Source organism: Vespa crabro, chromosome 10, assembly GCF_910589235.1.
Source record: "Vespa crabro chromosome 10, iyVesCrab1.2, whole genome shotgun sequence".
Classification (NCBI taxonomy): Eukaryota; Metazoa; Arthropoda; class Insecta; order Hymenoptera; family Vespidae; genus Vespa; species Vespa crabro.
The window spans coordinates 5686462-5711991 of NC_060964.1; the positions used below are offsets into that span (position 1 = coordinate 5686462).

The following is a 25530-nucleotide window of genomic DNA, read 5'->3' on the forward strand; positions in this document are numbered from 1 at the left end:
ATTTACCCACGTAACGTTGGCAACGACAAATATATACATATATATATATATATGTGTTTATATATCTTTTCACGAATTTTGCAGCTTAGAAATGGCTTATTAGAAATGACTCTCTCTCTCTCTCTCTCTCTCTCTCTCTCTCTCTCTCTCTCTCTCTCTCTCTCTCTCTCTCTCTCTCTCTCTCTCTCTCTCTACCTCTCTCACTCATTCACTTTTACGTTCTCTCGTTTATGTTTGCATACATTCATATGTACGTATATATATATATATATATATATATATATATATATATATGTATACACACATAAATGTCACCAATCAGAAATATGAGAAACTTCTGTCGTTAAAGGTCATGTAAACATACGAAAAGCAATTTCTGTTAGTCCATATATAAACATTCTTCGAGCGTACACGTTAGAATTTCCTAAGGGATAGACGAAACGATCTCTTACGGTCCACTTAAAATCACGGAGCGCGAATTACGTTCGTTAATTCACCGGAATGGAGTGAACCCCAATGGTAGCTTCAATTTGAACGAAAACGTTGGATCTGTTAAAAGCATGGTCAAAATCCTGCCACAATTCCGAAGACGAAGTATATCTTGCGGGGACCAACCAACCGACCAAACTAACCTGAATGTTAACGATTCAAGAAGAAAAAAAAAAAAAAAAGGGAGAAATAGAAAGATAGGAGTTGGATTAAAAGAAATCAAAAGAAGGTAATGACATTTTTCGTATAGTTTTTTCACTCGAACCGTACAAAGTTTAATTACCTAGTTATCACGTTTTACTACGTTACGCGTTTTAGAACGTTAATTCCAACTTTTCGCCAACGACCGAGCTTTTCTCAAACTAGAGTATGCAACAGAGTGAAACGAAAAAAAAAAAAACAAAGAGAGAGAGAGAGAGAGAGAGAAAGAACGTAGCTAACTCGTATACCAGCTTCCGTTGTGCATGAATAGATCACCGGGATTTTTCTGCACGTTGAATCGAAAACAAAACAAAAATAAAATAGCTGAAACATCGATCAGACACGGGCAGCGTCGTTTGCGTTACCTTTTATATACATTGAAGCATAACTTTGTTTCATATCCAACCTAAAACCCAATTCCTGATTTTGAATCAAATCATACCGGAAAAGTTTTCCATCCGATATAATATCATTTCGAACGACATGAATCTCTCTCTGAAATATTTAAATCATAGTTGAAATTGAGTGATATTAATGAATTTGAGAAAAGATGAAGATGATCGGTTAAAAAGGAAAAGAGGAAAAATTACAAAATCATTAATTAATTTTTCAAGGATAGCTATCGTTACTTTCAATAATTATAAATGGTATTCTCTTTAAACAAAGAGTTCGCAATTAACGGCTTAATAATTTAGTCTCTTTGTAGAAATTGATTAGAAAGTAATGACGGGCGAATGAGGTTTGCAAGTACGAACGTAAGGACTTTCGCAAAAGGAGAGAATTTCTCTATTGTCTAACCTGCAGGGACTTCTCTACCTCTGATTCCTCCTCTCCCTCTCCCTCCCTCTCTCTCTCTCTCTCTCTCTCTCTCTCTTTCTGTCGGCTAAGCCAATTATCGGTCCAGCGGAAATACGGAGCTTCGGCGAAGACTAATTTATGCCGGCTTCCTTGTGTGTGATTCCGCCCTGAGATCGGAAATGTTTCCTGATTACCATACCTCGAGTTTCCAGGAAAGCCGACGACAATCGTTTCAAGTGATCCCGTCTCTCTCTCTCTCTCTCTCTCTCTCCCCCTCTCTCTCTCCCCCTCTCTCTCTCTCTCTTTCTCCCTACTTCTCTCGATTCGATTCGCTTCGCTATGCTTAAGTTAGGGTCTCTGCAAATCCTCGAACGATACCACCCACCACTATCAGTGCTTTTTCGATCCACGGATGGTTGTGTAAGCAATTCGCCAAACCCCTACAATAAACTACATTTCGACATTTATTAATCGATTATATTGAAATCCTCATATCGCATATCAAAATCTTCGAAAAAAAAAAAAAAAAAAAAAGGAAAAAGAAAAAGGGAGAGAAAGAGAAAAAAAAAAAGATATAAACAGATTGTTAATTAATCGTTTTAATGTCATATAGAATACTTTATGTCTAAAATATAAGAGGAAAGCAACGCGATGCTTAATTTTATCTAAGCATCTTAAATATTTTATAACTAGTCTATTTCCAGAAGGATGAACTTTTGCCCCAGAAAACTAAGGTGGTAAACTTTACCAGAATTCGGTTAAATTACTCTCAGTGTAAATTCGAGTTCCATCCGTCTTGGCGCGTATTCCTCGCATCACACTTTCCCTTCTCCTTCGGCGAGCTCCAACGGTTTCTTGATATTCTTATCTCCGGATGAATGAAATAATCCTCTAAGAAATGGAGTATGATTAATTTCAAAGAAATACGCTTGAACGATTACGCGTTAAACTCCAAACACTTATTATAAAGGCAAAAGTTAGAGAAACGGGATGATAGAATGAAGGAATACTTTTTAAAATCTTTAGTCACTACTATTAAACATTATAATAATTTCACGTTGGAAAATTAACTATGAATAACTGTTATAATTATTTTCCTTCTTTAGATCTTAATTATTATTTATATGAAAGTTATGTTATTATTATATATAATAGTCATAGATTTGCATTTGTTTATATTAAAGATGCATTAAGAACATTATGAAATGATATTGCAATGAATTTACATATCTGACATATCACGATACCGTTATCTCCCTTTGTCTTGATACGCTAATATAATTAGTACGCAATCCATGCCAGAGCTGTCCGTACAATGATATAACTTCAGGTCCAGTTCTACCATGGAGAAAGGGATAAGATGATTCCATTTCTGTATAAAGGCGGATGTACAGGCAGTTGCATTGCGCATCGATTAACCTCATTTCCGGTACGACTGACACAACCTTAGATCCCTATTAAAACGTTTTAACGTCGAGGAAGTTCAAGGGATAAGAAAAAGATTAAGGTAGAGTTTGATCGGGAGAAAAAAAAAAAAGAAAAATAAAAATAAGATAAGATAAAATGACTAACTCGACTTGATATTCTAAAGAAATCTAAAAAGATAAAGGAAAAAGAAGCAGATAGACTGACAGACAGAGAGAGAGAGAGAGAGAGAGAGAGAGAGAGAGAGAGAGAAAATATATATATGTATATATATACAGATACACCGAAGTTAATACTGCAAGGAGTCTGGATAGGTTCGACGATCATCTCTGAGGAAGATTAAAACTTCCGCTCTAGTGAACTTTACATTAGCCTTTTTTGCTACTATCTACATAACTGCTACGTCTTTTCTTCGTCCTACTTACTCTTTGCAAGAGCAAATAAAAAGAAAGATAGAAAGAAAGAAAGAAAAAAATAAAAAGAAAAAAAAAAAAGATAAAAAGAAAGAAAGAAAGAAAGAAAGAAAGACGATCTTCATTGTAATAAAACATTACTCCAAAAAGTTTCAATTTGTTAAAACAGTTCCTATAAAACTTTCGGCACGATGTGAACGCTATTTTACAACGACAAGTAAACATATAATAGTTGTAAATAGCCAATGAAAATAAAGAGTTGAGAAGGAAAATGAATGAGATATAACATAGGGAAGGACAATATTATAGTCTTTGTAAGACTCTGAACTGAAACGAAATGTAATAGATGGGAATCTCTCAAACGGGAAAAAGTGCAAATGAAATATTTTTCTCTAATGAAAAACTTTTGATTAATTAAAATATGACCATATAACAATATACTCGATTCGTATTAGTAATCTATAAATAATAATCTAATTCTTATTTATTTTGAATAATATAGATAAATACGATTATATGAAGATAAAAGTTCCTTTCTTAATTTATAATAATTCCTTGCAAATTTCAATAATAACTTCTCTATCTAATTTCTCTCCGTCTCTTGCTTTAATATTTATAGATTTTAGAATTAATGGAAAATTAATATTTCAACTTTCGACAAGAGATAAACTATAATTTCATTGATCCTACCTCGAATTTATCCATGTAGATATATATACATATGTAAATTTCGAATTGGACCTTTGGCATATAAAGCATTCGTGAAATTGATGCATCCTCACGCATATAAATGGACGGACCATCGTACCTGATCTAAACGTAAAATGTTCATTTCTAATCATGATCAAATCCTTCGATTGAATACCCATTTATATACCTATTTATAATTCTCATAAGTTCGTATATTATTAAATTTGTTAATTTTTAATCGAATTATGTTCAATTAATATTTTATTTCTCTACCAGATTGTTTAAAGAAACAAAGATCGATGTAATATATTATATTCGTCGATTATTATTATTATTATTATTATTATTATTATTATTATCATTATCATTATCATTATTATTATTAAGTTAGGTTATAGATAGAAATGTATTCACTTAACACACTCGGTGTCTATTTATATCGCAAAGGAAAATTGTAAGAGAGAAAATCACCAAGGAAAAACAGGAAGAAAATTTTTATTGTAATAATCACGATGATCTCAACTGTTAAGGGATGCCATTTGGAAAGTAGGTAATGCTTTTGCATCGTTTATACATAAGCGGTTCACCTTGCATTTTCACGTTCGTTGCATAAATGTAATACTGTGTTGCTAGTAGAAGAGAAAGAAAGATATATATGTATAAACGCATATATATATATATATATATATATATATATATATAGAGAGAGAGAGAGAGAGAGAGAGAAAGAGAGAGAGAGAGAGCAAGCGAAAAAGAGATAAGAAGAGGAAGAGAGTAAGATAAGCAGAAGCTAAAGGGAGGATAGAAAAGGATAGAAGTATATAAGCTTGTTCGCCGGCTTGCAGAAACGTAATGGGTCCTGTTTCTGCTTCTTGCCTGAGATAATAAGGAATGATATTAGGATTATTAAAGAGCCTATCAGTACGCGTCTCTTGCCACTTACCATTTCTTAGGTAAAGATCCTTGCTAAAGATTTCGAGTGTTTTATTTTAACCATTGAACGATACCTTTTGCATAAGCTAAACCTCAAAAAAATCAGGAAAATATTGAAAAATGATTAATTAGACGTTCCTAAAATCGAACGATATAATTTCATTGAAAATTCAACGAACATTAATTCTATTTAATGTTAAACGATCATATTACATCGTAATAATTTTTCTTTTTCGTTAATCATTTTATATTTTTCATAAATTCAACATCGTCAAAAGATATTGTTATTTTTCTCATTTTGTCTTCCTTTTTCTTTCTCTCTCTCTCTCTCTCTCTCTCTCTCTCTTTCTCTCTTTTTTTTTTTTTGACAACTTTTGATATAAATAATAATCCCATTTAAAAGAAGTATAAATATATGCTTCGAATGGAAGTGAGCTCGATCTAATAAAGCAACTTTCGGATTTATGAGTATATTTCATTTTTAATGCGAAAAATGATAAAGAAATATATGCGAAACTATAAAATATATTGGGAAAAACTGTCGGATAGAGAAAAAAAGGGAATGATATTAAACGAACGGAAAAAAGAAGAAACGACGCGAGAAAGATTAAACTCGTTTAAAATATTTATTATATCCTGATGAAAATACATTTGTCTAATATAAAAACATTGTCCTCCATGTATATGCACCTTAAAGTTCGTAAGACTTGAAAATAACAACGTGCATCACGAAAGCCAACGTTTTCTTATTATTGATCCAAGTGAGATATTCGTAAATTAAAAAAAAAAAAAAAAAAAACAAACAAACAAACAAACAAAAAGAAAAAAGATACGACAGAAATGCAGGAGGTAAAGGGAGAGGAGGGGGGAAAAAGGCTAAAGGAGAAAAAAAGTAGTATAATCGTAAGGGAAAAGAGATCATACCGTTCATTCTTTTTTCTTTTTTTCTTTTTTTTTTGCATTATTATTATTACCACAGTATATGAAACGGTTAGTATGTTTTATATAGCGCGTAAAGTGCATTAAATCCGATCACTGTCTAGAATAACTATTTAATGTTGGAAATGTATTTACCTTAAGTAAGTACGTATTTTCACTTGGAGACATATTCAATGGTATTTACAAGAGAAAGTAACCTGTTACTAGAGGACGTTATCTTTTTTGGTTGGGACCAACTCGCATGGTTACTGTAGGTTTAAATAACCCTAAGTAGGAACGATTTGTCGGCTTTACGAGCCATCGAAGTGACTAACGGCGTCGCGGAGTGTATAGTACTGTAAGGGGAGAGATGTACCCTCTTGTTGGATATCATCTTATATTTCTCATAACTTGGCCAACGGATGAAAAAAAAAATGATGTTGAATTATTTTGATTTACTTGGTGAGCATGTACCGATGATAGGAGAGCGGGTGGAGGGACAGGCGAGGAGTATAAAGAGAGAGAGAGAGAGAGAGAGAGAGAGTCAAAAGAAAGCATGAAAAAAAAGAAAAAGAAGAGAGAGAGAGAGAGAGAGAGAGACAGGGAGAGAAAAGTTTTTCTCATAAATTTCCTTTATTAAATACTCGAAGAATTCGTACTCGTCAAAAGCGAAGAAGATAACATTTTTTCAAAGGGAAATGAATTAATAAAAAAAAAAAAAATATATATATATATATATAGATGCTATCGACGAGTATATTTTTTTCCCATTTTTTATTTTTTTTTTAGCTATTTTTTCTTCTTTTTTTTTGCGAATATTTCGAACCAACGATATTTTATATATCGTTTTTCTTTCTCTTTCTCTCTCTCTCTCTCTCTCTCTCTCTCTCTCTCTCTCTCTCTCTTTCTGAAAATAGACGCCATGTAACGAAGGGAGAAACAACGGCTGCAAGAGCTCATTAGTACTCAATATATCGCAAAGCGATGACACGCAGATGGAACGACTAAACGCGTACAATTCTCAGCTGGCGACGTGTCGTTCTCAGCTTTCGTACATATATATATATATATATATATATATATATATATATATATATATATATATATATATGTATATATATATATATATATATATACATAGTCAACAGTCGCAAACGTTACGCTATTGGTCTCGTAGCGAACATCTGCAAATAATGATCGGCAATGTATGCTAGCTCGCTTAGTCGCTCAACCTAGCTCCTCCACCAGCATCCCCCACCCCACCCCGCCGTGCTCTCTGATCTCTCAGTAAATTATCGATATTTCTCATAAACGTTGAACGAACGCACGAGAAAGCGAACGAAACGGGAAAGCGACTGAATGGGAAAGTGAACGAACGAAAAGCCACGTGAATACTTTTTCTCTTTGATTTATATATAGAGTTGTGATAGATTCTCAAACGATACGACGTATTTCTCTCGTCTTCCACGGATTCGATGAATAGAAGAAGAAGGGAAAAAAAAATAAAAATTTAAAAAGAATAAGAGAGAGAGAGAGAGAGAGAGAGAGAGAGAGAGAGAGAGAGAGAGAGGAAGATAAAGGGAAAGTAAAAATTTAATCCTAGATTACGTGGCTCGTCGAGAGTAATGAAGTGTATTCCGATCGAATTAACAGAGAGGGAGAAAGAGAAAGAGAGAGAGAGAGAGAGAGAGAGAGAGAATGATTAACGTAAACTCCCTACAGGAATAGTAGTAGAAATTCGTAACTAAATTAAGCAAATATTTGTTTATTCGATATACACCGAAGGAGATAAGTAAATCAAGTTAACTCGTCGGATTGGCAAATCGTTTTATCGATTAAATCAAATCACAAAGCTCGTGAAAGGTCGGCCAAACCAAAATTGGTGAATTATTACAGTCGAATTTTTCTTCATTTTTTCCGGAAAAAAAGGAGAGAGAGAGAGAGAGAGAGAGAGTGGGTGGGTACGCGGGATAGCATTAGCGAGATTAAATTGTATGGCATATAAAAGAAAAAAGGGTGCGAGAGTAAAGGTGAAGAGAAAAAAAAATCTCCGGTGAAATCCTCTGGACAACGCCTTTAAATCGAATGTCTAACTTCGTTCGATTTATTACTACTCTTGGTAACTCTTCGATCTTCTTCAATGTGAGAAGGGAGAATAAGATAATTCAATAGTTTTATCTTCCGTTATCTCCGATCGTTGTGACGATAACGCGTGTTAATCTGTTTTATCAGGTAACAAAAAAAAAAGTCTTGTAGATTATTTCGAAGTAGTACACGATAAATGAATGGCAACAGAGATAATCGTAAAATACGTAGTTTGGTTATCTTTTATTTAACTATTTCCTGCAACAATAGAGAGAAAATAGGTATTCGTTGAAGAATGGCAACACTGACCCCCTTTTTCCTAGGACATCGATCAAAGTCACAAATGTTTAGATCCACCGCTCTTTTTCCCAGTCTTGTACATACGTTTGCTTTCCCCAGAGAATTTCGTTCTACATTAACGAAGACTAATCATTGTTACCAGAGCGAACGAACCTAGCTAAACCAATGGTTTTGGTCGATCGGTCGATCAATCGATCGATCGGTTTATCCTTAGAGAACGTAATCTTTCTTTCTTCCGATTTTACTCGATAAATTAACTATTAAACAATCGATCTAGTTTTCTTCGATTCTCGACGAATGATAGAGAGAGGATCAAAGAGGTCGAAGAATTCAAAAAAAAAAGAAAAAAGAAAAAAAAAAAGAAGAAAATTTTTATCTTAACAGTTCTATTGTTTTTTCTTTTTTCTTTTTTTTCCTTTTTTTCTTCTTAATAAAGTTTCCCGTGTACCTTGTGTAATAACCGTAATACTGATCAAAGATAGCAAGCACGAATTCCATTCGCTTCAAATTCAGTTCGCGTCTCGATCGTAGAATTTCTTGAGAAGGAAAGAGGCACGCGCGAATAAATACCTTCACCAAAGAAAGAAGTTCGAGGAAGTGTCAAGAAACGTCGCATCCGAAGTTCGTTTTCAAGGATATCTGGTATGCGCCATAGTCAGCGAGACATAATGCAGCATTGGTCCACACATAATACTGATAGTTGGCTTCGATCCCAAAGACCTACCTCACACAAACACTAAGGACCACTACTATTACTACTACTACTACTATTACTACTACTACTACTACTACTGCTACTACTACTACTACTACTAACACTCTCTTCAGGGAAGAAGGAAAGGACTAACTCAGACGAACTACTATTCTGTCAAGCATGTTACCTTCTCGTAGGTTAGCCTTGCATGTGCGTCCCAAAGTAACACGACGACGTGTGGCCTTACAGCCGACCTCTAACGAGCGGAATTCGACACTATTGATCTAAGCGAACTTTTGTAGAGTTCTAAACTTCTCTCTCTCTCTCTCTCTCTCTCTCTCTGTCTCTCTCACTCTCACTCGTTCTCTTTATCTTTCCTCACTTTAATCATTTTATTAGCACCAACGAACTTATAACTTTATAATAAAAATATCCTCGTCAATGAATCAAATCTTCACATAATTTTCAGGCTCATACATTCGTTAATCATCAAATTTAATTTTAATAGATTTTATTACATCTGTTTAAATATTTCGTATAATCTTATTAAAGATTTCTCTTTTCCTTTTAATTTTAACTCCCTGCACACATTTTTATCTTATGAAGATGACGGATGAAATTATAATCATCGTAGAAACGTACACGTTTCTATTGAACAGATATTCGCAATTTCTAATGGACGAGTAATATCGTTAAATCCGTACATCGATGCAACAAAATTTTTTTATTAATATCATATTTTTGAACGTATATATGTATGTATGTACGTACGTACGTCGAAATGAAAATAATTTACGATAGTTAGGTATAATAAACAAAACTAAATTCTATGATTTGGCACGAAGTTAAGGTTGGAGATTGTAAGCGAAGCTAACGCGAATGAGAGATCGATGGAAATACGTATAATGGTTTTTACGGTTCGTAGAACGTCGTTAGTGTGAATTCTCTTTTCTCTCAACGTCGCTACGGCAGATTGTTCATTTTACGTAGGACACGTCATAGTTACTCCTTTGTCTCAACCGCGTTCATTTGGTTTAGTTAGCCGCCGTGTTGTAGCTTTGTAACATAAGGTGAATGAGAAAGGTATACGCAAATAGATAAAGGAAGAAGAGAAAGAGAGAGAGAGAGAGAGAGAGAGAGAGAGAGAAAGAGAAAACTCGGACGGCTGATATACGGTTAGCATTGTTGCACGGACGACTACCACTTTCTAACCCCTGTCCTCATCACTCCACTTGTAAATGGGTGGCAGAGTACAGCGGAGGGAGGCAAAGGGGTATTTTTTGCCTCAGTGCATTAGGAACGTGATATTTCAAGCCGAGATCCTCGTAACATCGGCCCAACGTCTCTTCCTTCCTTCCTTCCTTCCATCTCCCTTCTCCCTTCGCCCTTACGCCCACACGCCTTTCCTCCTTTTTCTCTATCTTTTCAAGCTGTCTCACGCATACATTTACTTTCTCATAAGGATTTATTTTTTAGCATGTAAAAAAGAAGAAAAAAAAAAAAAAAAAAAGAGAAAAAACAATCAAGAGTCAACAATTTTTAAAACTCATGATTGACATTACAAAAATCATACCTCGTGTGATCAAACGATCAAACTCTTATGATCGTTCATACTCAAAGAATTTTTGATATTTAATATCTCATCAGATGTATACAGATGATTCGCATTTTTTTTTTTTTTCGATAGATTTCCCTTAGGAATCATTGATAGAGCGTTAAAAAATATTCACGAAGGATAGAAATAAAATGTGTAATTCGTAAGTTCAAAAGTTTATTTCCGTTTCGTTCGTTCGTTCGTTCGTTCGTACGTTCGTACGTTCGTTCATTCGTTCGTTCGTAGATTCGTTCATTCGTAGTGAAAAGAGAAAAAGATTTTGCCCCCTTTCCAATTCCGGATTAAAGTTTCATCCGGCTTTCCTTCCGATAGGTCTGCACGATAAAATGGTTTCTTTATTTCTTTTCCGCTTTTTTTTTTCTTCTTCTTTTTCTCTTTTCTCTTTTTCTCTTCTTTTCTTTTTCTTTCCTTCTTTCCTTCTTTCTTTCGTTCTTTCCATCCTCTAAATGCCCCTTCTAATAAACGAACTTTAGTATCGTCGTCGTAACGAGGAAAAGGGAAAGCACGAAAACGAGAGAAGATAAATTTTATAATACACCAAAAAGATATCCTTTGTCGATTAGTTCGAGATCAATGGAAAAGTAAAGATTCTTTCTTAAAGTTAACGTTTTATATCGTTCATAAATGAAAAAGCAGAAGAGCAGAGATTTCTTACCGTTCAAACGCCGCCATCCAACCGATATGGATGCTCGATCGAGTTTTCAACAGCGACTGCAGCGGTAGCGACAACGTAAAGAAAAGATAACCGCCTTATTCCGTTCTTTCGACAAAGGTCAGGGCTTATGGTTTATCTGGGAAAGCCATGTTGGTCAGGAAGTTTTCAACGGAGCTTTTCTAAAGTGCCGATCGCATGGTCACATTCAATCGACCGGACTGAACTCCAGTACGCGTTCTCTCTCTCTCTCTTTCTCTTTCTCTTTCTCTTTCTATCTCTCTCTTTCTCTTATGTAGAGGTTGCTATTTCCCCGAGTATTTATCACCAGGGATCGTCCGCTCTCGAATGATACATCGATCGTACTATAAAAAGAGAAAAAGAGAGAAGAAGAAGAAGAAGAAGAAGAAGAAGAAGAAGAGAGAGAGAGAGAGAGAGAGAGGAAACTTTGAAGTACACTTGGAACATTCATCGTCGATACGAAAATAAACCCGACAAATTTTCAAACTTCTTCCAAAACGGCACCATTAAATTCTACGCACTGTAGAATAATTTTTCTTTTTACCAATTCCTTCGAATTTTTTTATCAATTTTATTTCTACAAAATTTTTCGTAGAATTGCACGCGTATAATCGTTACCGATATCATCGCATTCATTCTAATCGTTCTTCATTCTACTGTTCCCTTCTTTCCCCCCGTAATACTTTCTCCCCGACCCCTTCCACTTCGCGTCTCTTTTCGTTAAAAGACAAGACATAATAATGTGTCATAATGCTTGATGAATCGGAGAAGAAAAAAAAATAATAAATAAATAAATATATAAATAAGAAGGGCAAAAAAGATTCAATACTTCAACGTCAATACTTCGGGCGTAAAATTATATATAACAGAGTCTCTCTCTCTCTCTCTCTCTCTCTTCTCTTCTCTTATTTAATCCACGATAGAATTTCCAAATACCTATCTCGAAATCCATGAGGTTTAACTCAGCTCGTACGTAGGAACGGTTGAAATTTTTTACCTTAGCCGTTCGTTCGTTTCGTTACGTTTCGTTTCGTTACGTTTCGTTCATTTTTCCTTTTCTCTCTCTTTTTTTTTCTCCCTTTTCCTTTTTTCTTTCCCTTTTTTTTTTTTCTTTTTTTTTTAGTCTTGTTTTTTCCTTTCTGTCTATTTATTTTTTCTCTTTCTCTTACGATCGAAGTTTTTCATGTTCCAAGCTTTCATCTGAGCGCACTGCCGTACTAGTCTGTATCACGTGCATTCGAAGAGAAAGAGATAGAGATAGGGTGAGAGAGAGAGAGAGAGAGAGAGAGAGAGAGAGAGAGAGAGAGAGAGAGAGGGACAGGAATTATCGATCCACTTACATGTAGAATCTATTCGAATCGATAGTTCTGCCCAACTAGAAATGTTTCCAAATATCATTCGTGGGTAATACGTACCTCGTTGGAATACCAATAATCGCAGACGTTTACAAGATATTCGTAGGATCTCATGGATCCCATAAATTTCTCTCGATTCGTGTTATTACTTTCACAATTTCTTCTTAATCCGATGCAAACGACCCAATGAAAACGATGTTTGAACAAAGTATTACGAAATGTTAAAATCAGATATTACTGGGTATTAGCTAATTTATTTCATTGTGAAATAAAACGAGAAAAATCTAAAAAATGTTATACATATTCGTTTGTTCGTTAATAACGATAGAAATAAAAATAATAGGGTATTGGAACATAATCCTATAAGTTTTGCGCATATTAATGAATAGTCAGAAATTCATTGTCTTAGAAATACGATTTGTCCATCCAAATGGAAATCAGCTTTATATTTCCACGGATGTTCGGCATTACGCCAAAGCCGATTATGATAACTCGTCGACGTCAACCATTGGGGGCTTGTAAGGGGTTGGTTGCATGTAGCACGAAAACCGTTGTTTCTAACCTATACCGATAAAGGTAATTGGCCTCGCTTGGTTTCCCTTGTACGACGAGAACGATTAGTCAAACTTCATGGAACGCCGATATCGAGAACTCATTAAAGCGATAATACCTATACTAGAAAGTGTACATAAATAATAATGTAAACGAATTACATAGGATTGTATTCGTTATGGTATAAGAAGGATAAAAGGAAAAAGTAAAAAATGATAATAATAAGAATACTTTTAATAATAATTAAAAAAAAAAAAAATAATAAAAAAATAAAAAACAAAGAAAAAAGAAAAACGGGACAGTAACAAGTGCGCTATAAGATAATTACAAATATCCCCGTTGAATTTTCTACAAATCCAATTCGTACTGTTCCATTATTATGTGAGGCAATGTGCATCAGGGAATGTAGTACTCTTCCAGTTAGTTTAATATCGCATTTATCACTCAATGTCACCAAAGGTGTCTTCGAGTTTGGAAACGTTGTTCGTTTCGTGACTGTCTAACTCCTGTAGGAAAATAACTGTTCCGAAGCGATCGTCTGCACGATCTTATGACGATCTGTACATGCTCGCATGAGCATTATACATATTTATGGAACAAAAGGAGAATGGAAAGAGGAAATATACATATATGTGTGTGAATGTATATACATATACATATATATATATATATATATATATATATATATATATATAATAGGGGTATGAAGAAAAAGGAAGGGATAAGAGAAGGATAGAGAGATGTGACGGTTCGACAGAGACACCGAGGAAGGAGTGAGTTAGGTGTGAAGCCAATTAAAGTGCAAATGCATGGAGATGCGGATAGAATGCCAAGTAGCATAGTGACCGGTGACCAGTCATAAAAGCAAAACTTAATCCACCTAATTGACAGCCATCGATCTTCTTACGGCGGAAGAACGGACGAATATTCAAAGAAGGGAAGAACGTGAAATGTGGAAAAAAGGAAAAGGAAAGAAAAAGAAAAAGGAAAAGAAAGGGAAAAAAGAATTGAAGAAAGAAAGAAAGAAAAGGAAAAAACGAGCGAAGAGACGGAGAGGCAAAAGAAAGAAAAAAAAAAAAAAAACATTGTAGAGAGAAAGAGAGGCAAAAAACCAAGTAGAAAAAATGCGATTTGCGTTGGAAATCGCAAGAGCAATGATCTAATTATCTGCCGACATTGTTTCACGAAGGACACGTCGACTTTCTGTCCCGGGAAACATACATATGTAGATACAGTTCTGTCCAGTGTCCAACAAAGCCATGATAATCGATACGTCGACTCTCGATAGCCACAATGCAAATTTCGAAATCGAACACCGCAATACGCTTACATATCATTTAATTGCTAAACTCCGAGAGTATTGTTAATACTAATTATCGATTAAACGTTCGATAGATGTAGGATGTTATTTCTCGCACTTTCAAATCAATTTATACTAATGACAACAAACAGAAACACATCTATTATCGGGATATATAAATGTTTTTACAAATGTCTAAACTTCATATTATAAAATGTAGTAATGAATTGTAACGTTGTTTGTAACGGAGAAAGATCTGAATATAATAATTAAAATGGCCTTTTAATGAGAGAGAGAGAGAGAGAGAGAGAGAGAGAGAGAGAGAGAGAAAGAGAAATTGGCAACTAAATATTTATCCGAATAGTCAGAAAATTACTATACTGTTCAAAAGGATTAACCAGTGCGGAAACGAATCGAGTTGGTACTAGTTACGATGAGAATACAGAGAATAGGAGGGTTTCCTAAATTACATTGTACATTACTTCCTACATGCTTGTTTCGTGCCAATATCGAAGCTAATGAACGGCCTTGGAAAAGCCATCCTACATGTCCGCCGATCACCGTTTTGTCTATTACCATGGTAATGTGCGGAACAAGCTGCCTAGGTGATACAGAGAGATAATTTGTGAGATGAAGAGAGAGAAAGAGAAAGAGAGAGAGAGAGAGAGAGAGAGAGAGAGAGATAGAAGAGAACTCGATACTACCATTCTTGTTCGAACGAAAATTATTATAGTCACGTACACATCGTGCTAAAGAACTTATACACAGTGTTTAAACCGTCTCTCTCTCTCTCTCTCTCTCTCTCTCTCAACTCCTAAACACACTCGAAACATCTCTAGCCAGGGTTTTGGGGTCTCTCCAAATTCGGCAAGAGTATATCGGCTTCATTAGAATTTAACGTCGACGCAAAGTGAGCACTAAGTGGATCCTACCTATCGAAAGTCGATGCCACCTGGAATCACGTTATATCTCTCAGGATTTTACTTCCTTGCCGTTCTCATTTCTTTTTCTTTTATTTCTCTTTTTTATTATTATTATTATTATTATTATTATTATTATTATTATTATTATTTCTTTTTTTTTGTTTCTTTTTTTTTCTTTTTTTTTTTTCTTTTACTTCATTTCCCTCCTTCCTCTTCCCTCCCTTCTTTATCCATCCTTTTACCTTCCGAATTCTCAGCTGAAATCGAGTTTTGTGGTCGAATGAGAGATAAGTCCAATTGATACAAAAAAAAAAAAAGAGAAAAGGAAGAAAGATAGAGACCATATTTTCATGAAATGCCGGGAAAGGCGGTCCAAGACGATAAAATGGGAAATTCGGAAAAATCGATTTCTCTGTCGCACTCGCGCGAACGACCCAAAAAAAGAAAGAAAGAGAGAAAAAGAGAGAAATAGAATGTGTGTGTGAGAGAGAGAGAGAGAGAGAGAGAGAGAGAGAGGGAGAGAGAAAAGATGGGAAAAAAGGAAGAAGAGAAAAAAGAAAAAGAAAAAGGCGTTTCGTAAGGCTTTATTGAAGGATGAATTTTTGCAAGGAACGAAGAAAAAGTAACGACAATGAGATTAGGCTATGTTTACGTATATCATTAAATGCAACCATTTTATAAACTCGTTCGTATATATGAATGAATTTCTCATCCATATTCAAGGACAACGATGAAGATATATACATACATATATATATATATATATATATATATATATATATATATATATATATATATAATACAAATAGCCAGTAATAGTGGGGTTGGAACGGAATACCCGATGCTAATCAGCATGACATCTATTACGTGACGGTCGCATAGTAGCGTACGTATGAGGGCGCGCCTGCGCGCGCGCACTTTAGTGACTTAGTCCAATTTGTGATTTGTGTATCTAACCGCAGTGATAAATCATAAATTCGTATGTATCTAGAGTACAGGTGCAATACTTTCTAATAATTACGTAGAAAGTGGACAACGTAAAATTCATGAGACAAAACGTAAGAGTACGATTTAAGAATTCGAGAGTACACAAGAGAGAGAGAGAGAGGGAGAGAAAGAGAGAGTGACAGAGGGAGAAAGAGAGTGACAAAGAGAAAGAGAAAGAGAGAGAGAGAGAGAGAGACAGAGAGAAGAAGATAGAAGAGCAGATAGATCTTGTGTATTTGTTCACTTTGGATTTCCTTTATCGACGCCTTTATATAGACGTCCTTGTCTCTTCTCTTTCTCTCTTTCTCTCTCTCTCTCTCTCTCTCTTTTTCTCTCTCACTTTCTTTCTCTCACTATTCTCTTCTCGTTCACTTTTTCGTTTCTTTCTACAAATAGCTTTCTTCGACGCAGCGCCAGCACGCTTCTTCTCCAAAGTACACTATCCTCCCGCATTTTATTCTCTCCATCCACCGTACCATTCACGATCTTCCAGCCAAGATTTCTTTTTTTATTTTCCCTATATCGATGTTCCTCTCTTTTATTTTCTTTCTCTCTCTTTCTCTCACTCTCTTCCCTCCGCTCTCTCTCCCTCTCTCTCTCTCTCTCTCTCTCTCTCTCTCTCTCTATGTACCTATCTATATCTCCTTAAACAAACTTTTGTAATCGAGCATGGATCGATGGATTAAAAATCCAATTTGGAATACTGTCCGGCTTTTCGTCGGAGAAAAGAAATAGAGACATTCTCGATCTTTCTATCTATCTATTTTTCTCTCTCTCTCTCTCTCTCATTCCCTCCCTCCCTCTCATCGCTACTACGCGTTCACTGTCCCGAATACCTTCGCACCACAAAATCCCCTGAAATCTAATCCTCTCTCGAATATCCTCCTGGCACATTCACGGTCAGGAAAAAGCATCCGGAACTGGAAAAGTTTTTCCGAAATTCGTTCTGCCGAGAGAAAAGCACACCGTCCTCGACTAGGCGACGCTAAAGGCGGCAGAGTTGGCAATAAAGTTTTCTTTATTTTTACTACCCCTTTGGCCAAGTACCGCTCCCGTATTTCCTTGGGATATTGACATATCGGGGGTGCCGGAGCTTCTCCTCTTAACGCCCTTTTTACACTGCTCTGGAATTTATGTCTTCTTTCACCCTTCCCCGCCCATCTAACTCACACTTCCCTTTTTTCTTTTCTAGAAAAGAACCTTTACCTTACTCCTAGTCCTTTTTTACTTTTCTTTTCTTCTCTCTCTCTCTCTCTCTCTCTCTCTCTCTCTCTCTCTCTCTCTCTTTTATTCCTCTTCTCCTTTCCTCTTTACTCTTTTCCGTACTCTGGCACATCGTATTCCGGCCACCTGGCCTATCCTCAACCACATTTTCTTCGTTCAAAGCAAACGATCAATCACGCTTACGTATCTCTTACGTCTTCTATGCGGAATCAAGCAAAAATCTCTATTAAATGTGGAACTCTTTCCCATTTGCACGTAGACATATCGTATCGTTCTCCTTTACATACGCTCATTTCTATCGGTATAAGAAAATGTTTTACAAGGACTCTATTAAATATATCACACTCGATGTAATCTTTTTAAATTGATCTCCAATGTTGGCCCCTTTTTTTTTCTGTCAAACGAATGCTAAACGTGAATCCTTTTACGTTTCTTCTTTTTTCTCTCTCTCTCTCTCTCTCTCTCTCTCTCTCTCTCTTCTTTAAATGTATGAGTCACGAAGAAATTCGTAGGAATTTGTGAACGAACGCATTCGAAAAAGGGATGATTGTTTTTCGTAAAAAGTTGGCAAAAACAATGAACAATCGCTCGTCAGAGAGACGTATTTCTTGCAAGCAACGTTGTTTTCCAACACGTTTCTATTTACAATTACCTTGGGATGTCAAAATACAAGAGAGAAAGAGAGCGAGAGAGAGAGAGAGGGAGAGAAATAAAAAGTACGACGTGAACAAGGAAGACAGAACTGAAGTACAGAGACGAAGAGAAACAGACATAGTTAGAAGACTACAGAGAAACCAAACTCAACAGTGAAAAACGTAAAACGTTATATCGTGACGTGAATATCGGTCCGAAAACGAATCGAATGTACCAGCAAAACCAACCGACAAAAGGTTCCTGAATTGGTTCCACGTAAAAATCCTTTGAATCGCAACTTTGTTTGTTTGCAAAAGTGCGTCGAGTTTCCGAACCGACGAATGTTTCCTACCCAATAGATCGCTCCGTGTATATATACCGTAAAATTGAATTTTTTTTTTTTTTCTTTTTATCGACGAAAAAATCAATCGTCCAATCGAACGGATCTAAAACAAAAGTCGCGTAAATTTGTCGTAATCATTTGAGCTTATTTACGATCATCTTCATCGATTTATCTGATTCTAATTAACTTGTTAATAGAATTAGACGATTTAATAGTATATAATGGAGTTACGATTATTATTATTATTATTATTATTATTATTATTATTATTATTATCATCTAATAGTTTTAATCGTCTAAGCACAACGATATTTATCATTTACATTCATTTTTTTTTTTTTTTCGTAATATTGCTATATATAATACATGTATTCGTAGATTAACATCGTTTAAATATTTTGAATGAAAAATTTCATTCTGTTTTAGGCGGATCCGAAAGAAAAGTGGACCTTTGGACGCAGAGCACAACGGGCTGTGCTTGCAGCTTCAATTCGTCTAGCAACGAGTGCGCTTGTTGCGTACCCTCCGGTGGTTGCAGCTGCGGCACAGCTTCGCCCAACAGGTGCGCTCAATGTGGCCTCGAGCAACACTGCGCCAACAGTAAGTTAAAGTCTGTTCGTCTCAAAGCTCCTCACTACTATAACGCTTTCCACGATGGAGAATAGTTTCTCTTTCCCTCTTTCTTCCTCTTTCATCCTCTCTCTCTCTCTCTCTCTCTCTCTCTCTCTCTCTCTCTCTCTCTCTCTCTCTCTCTCTATCTCTTTTCCTATTACTATCTCTTAATGATTTCCCAGATATGTTCGACAATGACAGGACGTTAATATGATATAATGGTGAATTTTCACAAAGTATCATCGTTATACCAAATGAAGTCATGTCAAAGTCTCTTGTAAATCTAATCTGAAAATCTTATCTTCGTTCGATTAATCTTTCAAATTTCGACGAACCAAAACGAGGAAAAGGATTTCTTTGTCGAAGAGCACATTAATGATCCTTTCTCATATTCCTAACGTATCTTTTCAAACATTCTTTTCATGCACTACAACATAAACATAATGACGGTACATAATCTTATTTTTAGAAATTCTTAAATTATTAAATAATCGTTCTAAAGTTTCTCATCCGATCTCACTTTTTTTTTTTTTTTTTTTTTTTCCCCTAAGGATATCTTTAATGTATCGATGATAATTTACATGATTACATTGATCGTATATGATCCATATGATGTCATCGTTGAACAACGATGAATTTAATTTCTATAGAAAACATATAATTGAGCATGAATAAAGTATATACCTATGAATATTTAATACGACGAAGGATAATGGCACTAATCGTAAAAGAAATCAATTAAGATTCAAATTGTTCTATATAATATTGTCCTGTAATGTTGCCGTTGAAACGTCAAATGAAAAATATTAAATAGACTCGACATTATCTCTGTTCATCTATATGATAGATAAAACAAAAATATCGAGGATGAAATATATTTTTATTACTTGTTCGTTTTAATTGATTCGACGAATTATTATTTGAAATTTCGAAGAATTTTAATTTATATCGTTATTCATTCGAAATATATAAAACAAACGTTATAACAAATATTCAAGCTAATAGATTTTTATCTCGTCTAAAGTAAAGAATAGTACAATTATTCCATAAGAATATTCCTTATTTCACAAAGAAGGTATAATTAAAAATAATTTCAAAGAGAGCAATGTAAGGAGCTACTGAAAGTGGTTGAATTTATTATCCGTTTATCGATGCAAAGCAATGAAAGGAAAGAAGACATTTTCTATGTTGGCAAAAAGCTTTTCTTATTCTTTTCTTTCGTATTGTTTGTTTTTTCCTTTTTTTTTTTGGTTTTCTTTTTTGTTTTTTCTTTTTTTTTTCATTTCTTTTTTTTTTTTTTTTACCTGTACACAATTACTTTGTACCGTGCACGAATTCTTTTCTCTTTTCTTTTCTCTCTCTCTCTCTCTCTCTCTTTCTCTCTCTTTCTCTCTCTAGATATAGATCTATCTATCTGTATCTTTCTTTCTTTCTTTCTTTCTTTCTTTCTTTCTTTACCCAAAGTAAATTCCTTCGCGAACTAGTAAAATTAAGGAAGCTTCCTTCTTTATTTCGCCGAGAATAAAACCTTTCTGTAAGAGTCTTCGAAACATTTCGAAAGTTTCATTCTTTTACAGGATAAGTCTTGACTCGGTCGATTGAGGATAAAAAAAAGTTTTTTCATCCATTTGAAATTTTATCCTTCTTTGAAGAAATCATATATTCTTTTTACTTATACTTTGTACCTTTAAAGGATATAATAAATGTCAATAAGCTCAATCAATAACACAAATACTGAATTATATTCTCCCTTTCTCTCTCTCTCACATACACACACACGCACACGCGCACACACACACATACACATACATGCACGCACATACGTACACATGTACTATCTTTATTTTTTTTCTTTTTTCTTTTTTTTTTTTTTCTTATTATTATTATTATTATTATCTTGTTCCTGTAAAAATTTTATGATAAAAACCTGTAAGCATATTTCTTTTTGCAGTGTGCAATATAACGCTGGATAGCAGATTGTTATTCAGTAAATCGGATCGTGGTTTTGGACAAATAAAATCGCCGTATCTCGAAGGTCCTTCAAGGTGTACGTACAGATTCGTCCCGGATACTGGACAGAGAGTCGAATTACAGATCTATCGTCTAGTTTCTATTGGACGTCACAACGGCTCCGCGTAAGTAGCTTTCTGTGTCACCGTATACTTTCCTCGATCCTGTCATTCCAAGGTGAAGATCGAACCTGTGCATTTCGAACCTTCCATTTTCGTTCATCGCATTACTTCGTTTTCGAATCAAAGAAAACCACGAAGGACTGTTTCTTTCTTTCATTCCTTTTTTTTTTTTTTTTTTTTGTACTTCCAAAAATTTAAATAAATATATATACATATATATGAAAAAGAAAAGAGAATGATATTAAAAAATGTTTCTATCGTATGAGAAATAAATAATCGTTGAGCGTAAGATTCATTTGATCAAAGTAATTCAAACGATATCAATTACAAAGAATCAATTACAACTTTTATTCGTCATAATACGACGAATTGTTTTTGCGTGTATTTAATCCTAAGATTGATTTATAATTTACATCGAATGTTCAAATATCCATGAAAGATTTTACAGAAGGAATATTAAAAGCAAAAAAAGAAAAAAGAATAAAAAAAAAAAAGAAAAAGAAAAACGCTATATAAAAAAAAAGAATTTATAGTCGTTCAAGGTGAAAATCAAAAAAAGAAAAAAAGAAAAGAAGAAAAAAGGAATTTCTTTCTCAAGAAGAAGTTTTATTTAACAGTACGAAAGTCTCTTAATACTAATATAGGAGAACCATTTAATAACTTAAGAGAGAAAGAGAGAGAGAGAGAGAGAGAGAGAGAGAGAGAGAGAGTTTTAAGAGCTTATACGTACATAGTATAGCACTTAGCTGACTGCTCGTTTGGTCAGATATGATTGTCGATGGTCGTTCGTACCAATAGCCATTTCAATTTATCATACTTCTCTTCTCATCGACCGATCATCATTGTTCTTGAGTTTCATTCGAGAGAAAAAGAGAGAAAAAAAAGAGAAAGAGAGAGAGAGAGAGAAATGGTTCGAGAGAGTTAAAAGAAAAGAAAAAGGACTAACTGCTTCTGAAGGCGTTCACCGTACTGTTAGCTTTATCCAATGGAAGACAATTTTTCGTTCGTCGTTGGGAAACACGAAAAGTACTCTTCGACTATGGGCCATGGAAAAGTCGATGGAATTTTTTGACGTGCGATTTCCCCCCATTTCTCTCTCTCTCTCTCTCTCTCTCTCACACACACACACACACACACACACATGCACACTCTCTGTTTCACTTTCTCTCTATCTCTCTTCTTTTTCTTCTTCTTCTTCTTTCTCTTCGTCTTCATCTTTTTTCCTTTATCCTTTTTACTTCTTCTTTCGTCTGTTGCAAAACTCGCGTGGCGAATACGAAGCACATCCTTCGTTGCTTATTCTCGAAAAGCTTTTGTCCATGGTTTCGTCGTATGAGCGAATACTCTTTCAAAATAGTAAAGATAGAAAGATAAAAGAGAACTATAGTTTTCGTGCTTATTCGCTAGATTCTCTAGGACGCGAGCGAACACGTCGTCGAACGTTGAATATACCATCTAGAGACATAGAGACGAATGTACGAATACACAAGATGCAACGACGACAAAGAATACCATCGCGAAAAGGAAACTTTTGTCCTTTTTCCCTTATTCCTCTTTTCCTATTCGTGAAAGCATGTGCGTTGTCTTTATATCCTCTCTCTCTTTCTCTCTCTCTCAACCTCTCTCTTTCTCTCTACCTCTTTATCTCTTTATCTTTTTCTTTTTATCTCCTCATAATTCTATGAATACTGAGTACATTGACAAAATTTACAACGAGGCAAGTAATTGTCTTTACTTGTCCATACCATAGTTTTATTTTTAATTCAATATTTTCAATATATATATATATATATATATATATATATATATGTTTTTTTTCGAATTTGTTAAAAATAATTTAACTAGGAATTAACATCAATAAGAAAAGTTTAAGGATAAATCGGAACGGCAATCGGAAATATTTCGAAGCGTGAATCTAAGAGGAACGCTGTTATATCCTTTGAAAATTTCCGAATGTTTCCTTTGAGAAAAGTTCGCTTTGATGACTATGTCGGCCTTTTTTCTTCATTCCCAATAATGTTAAAAGTCCATTGGTTTAAGTTCGTGTCAATGGTTAGCTAGGTGAAAATGGAAACGGGAAATCGAGTAAAAGGGGCGACCATTGAAATTGAATTCTCTCATCTTGTGGTCTTTGAGAAAAATCAAACAAAAATAAGATTATTTTATATTCCCGTCTCTCCTCCATTGAAAGAGAGAGAGAGAGAGAGAGAGAGAGAGAGAGAAAGAGAGAGAGAGAGAGAAAAAAAAAACAAAACGAAAAAGGATAACGAAAAAAAAAAAAAATTTTTTTTAAAGAAAAAGCGGAAGGGGTGGTAAGCGCAGAAAGTTACGAAAAAAGAAACGAAGCAGAAATGCGTCGATTCGCGAGAGCTATGTTCTCTCTGCAGCCAGCCGTTGTAATTTAAATCCAATTTGAGTTCGTTAGTTTACAATTAGTGCCGCTTCCACGGTGGTGCACGCTTAATGTTATAACGTGCTACGTATATCGCCCTTTGTCATCGCGCTTGCGACTAACTTACGCGCTTCTCCGTAGTACGCTGGAACGACGAACATTTTCAGAGAGCAGATAATATTCCACCGAGGAATCGTCTAACTGCAAAAATGTCCGAGCGCATCTATTTAATTCCGCGTGCATAAATTCACGTTGAAAAGCGTTGGCATACAGTAGCAAAGCTTTATGTTATTTCTAATGAACCATAAATGTTTAGGATTTTAGGGGTGGAACACGATAAATCCGAATGTAATAATAAAATTTTTCTTGTTTTTTTTTTTTTTTTTTTTTTTTTCTTCTGTTATACATGAAAAAAACACGTACCTAGGGGTACACTCTTTTTTTGTCATTTCTTTATTTTTTTTTTTTTTTTCATTTCTTTTTCTTTCTTTTTTTTCTTTATTTTTTTTTTCTTTACGTCATTATAAACGTACACGAAGTTTAACTCATCCTCGAGCTCTTTTAACGTCTACATGCCGTTCATTTTGATGCTGTCAAGTACAGACTGCTTTACCGAGTCCTCCCTGAGCATGTTCGTAGAAACTGGTGATAATAGAAAGAGGAAGGATCAAGGATAAGGGATAAAATTCCATTCTGTATTTAGTCGAAAATTCAAAACCCCTGAGAATTCCTAATTCCAAATGCCGGCTCTGATCTCTTCATTACAGAATATGTATGTACGTTTACCGTATATTATATACGCTCATATTCTACCGAGAAGATATGTAATTAGGTCAAATCTTTGGATGAGCGTGCATTTAATTCAGAACTCAAAATCCTTTTCTATCTCTTTCTCTCTCTCTCTCTCTCTCTCTCTCTCTCTCTCTCTCTCCCACATGCACATACTGGATTATACTTCGATTAGTACTTTATTCCTGGCAATATTAAACGCTCTATAATTCTCCAAATTCCTTCACTTATTTCTGATTGATCCGAATATCTTTTTGCCAGAATTCAGAATTCCAGGGATAAGCGAAGGCACAGGGAGAAATAGAAAGAAAAGGATATAGGTATGGTACCAGAGAAAGAGAGAGAGAGAGAGAGAGAGAGAGAGAGAGAGAGAGAGGATAGACAAGATCGAGCGCGATGATGCCCACAGACGCGATAAATTCTTCTCTTTAAGCGCTTTAATAATGGCTCGGAGATTGAAAGGCCTCCCTGGAACAATGCCGCCGAGGTGAACGGTTTTACTTTTTCCTTTCTCTTTTTTAAGCTTTTTTTCTCGTGCCTTTTCTTTCGGTCTGAGATTATACGGTCCAAGCCATAAATTTTCGAACGTTTCGTTACTCTTTAATATCTCGAATAGAAGAACTACTGCAAAACTATGAAGAAAATTATTTGCGAATACTCACTTCGCATAGGTAATCGTTGTAACGGTGGTGGTGGGAGGGAGTGGGTAGAGAGGTGGTGGGTGGAAAATAAAAATAGAAAATTGATTAGAGTTACTTCATTTTTAATGAAATATAAATGGCAAAATACGATTGATATAAACGCCATAGAAATAAAGGAAAGGATCGAAACTTCTTTGAATGTTATTAAATGAATTCACCTAAGTGTAGCTTACGTAAGCGTAATTTCACGAGGATACTAAACGTAGGAAAATGAAGGTAAGTAGACTAAGAATGATGTAATCGATCGATATTGCATATCGTTATGGAAAAGACGAAGCGCTAGAGGTTTCCTTTGTTTTCTTCATTATTATTCCAGCTTTGGCAAATCGTGAAGCCGCTCCCCGTAGGCTATG

At 34.9% G+C, this 25530-nt stretch overlaps 2 protein-coding genes across 21 annotated transcripts in view; one reads left to right on the forward strand and one right to left on the reverse strand.

Annotated features, from left to right (window-relative positions):
• LOC124427262 (WAS/WASL-interacting protein family member 1-like) overlaps positions 1 to 25530 on the reverse strand; it is a 219956-nt gene that overhangs the window by 113779 nt on the left and 80647 nt on the right. The gene's annotated exons all lie outside the window — the stretch shown is intronic.
• The window catches only part of LOC124427258, a 166982-nt gene that overhangs the window by 47517 nt on the left and 93935 nt on the right, over positions 1 to 25530 (forward strand). For all 20 annotated transcript variants that reach the window (XM_046969915.1, XM_046969916.1, XM_046969918.1 and 17 more), the window contains 2 exons: positions 18978 to 19151; positions 21115 to 21298. In XM_046969915.1, coding sequence (XP_046825871.1) covers positions 18978 to 19151; positions 21115 to 21298 — 358 coding nt within the window. The remainder of the gene's footprint in view (positions 1 to 18977; positions 19152 to 21114; positions 21299 to 25530) is intronic.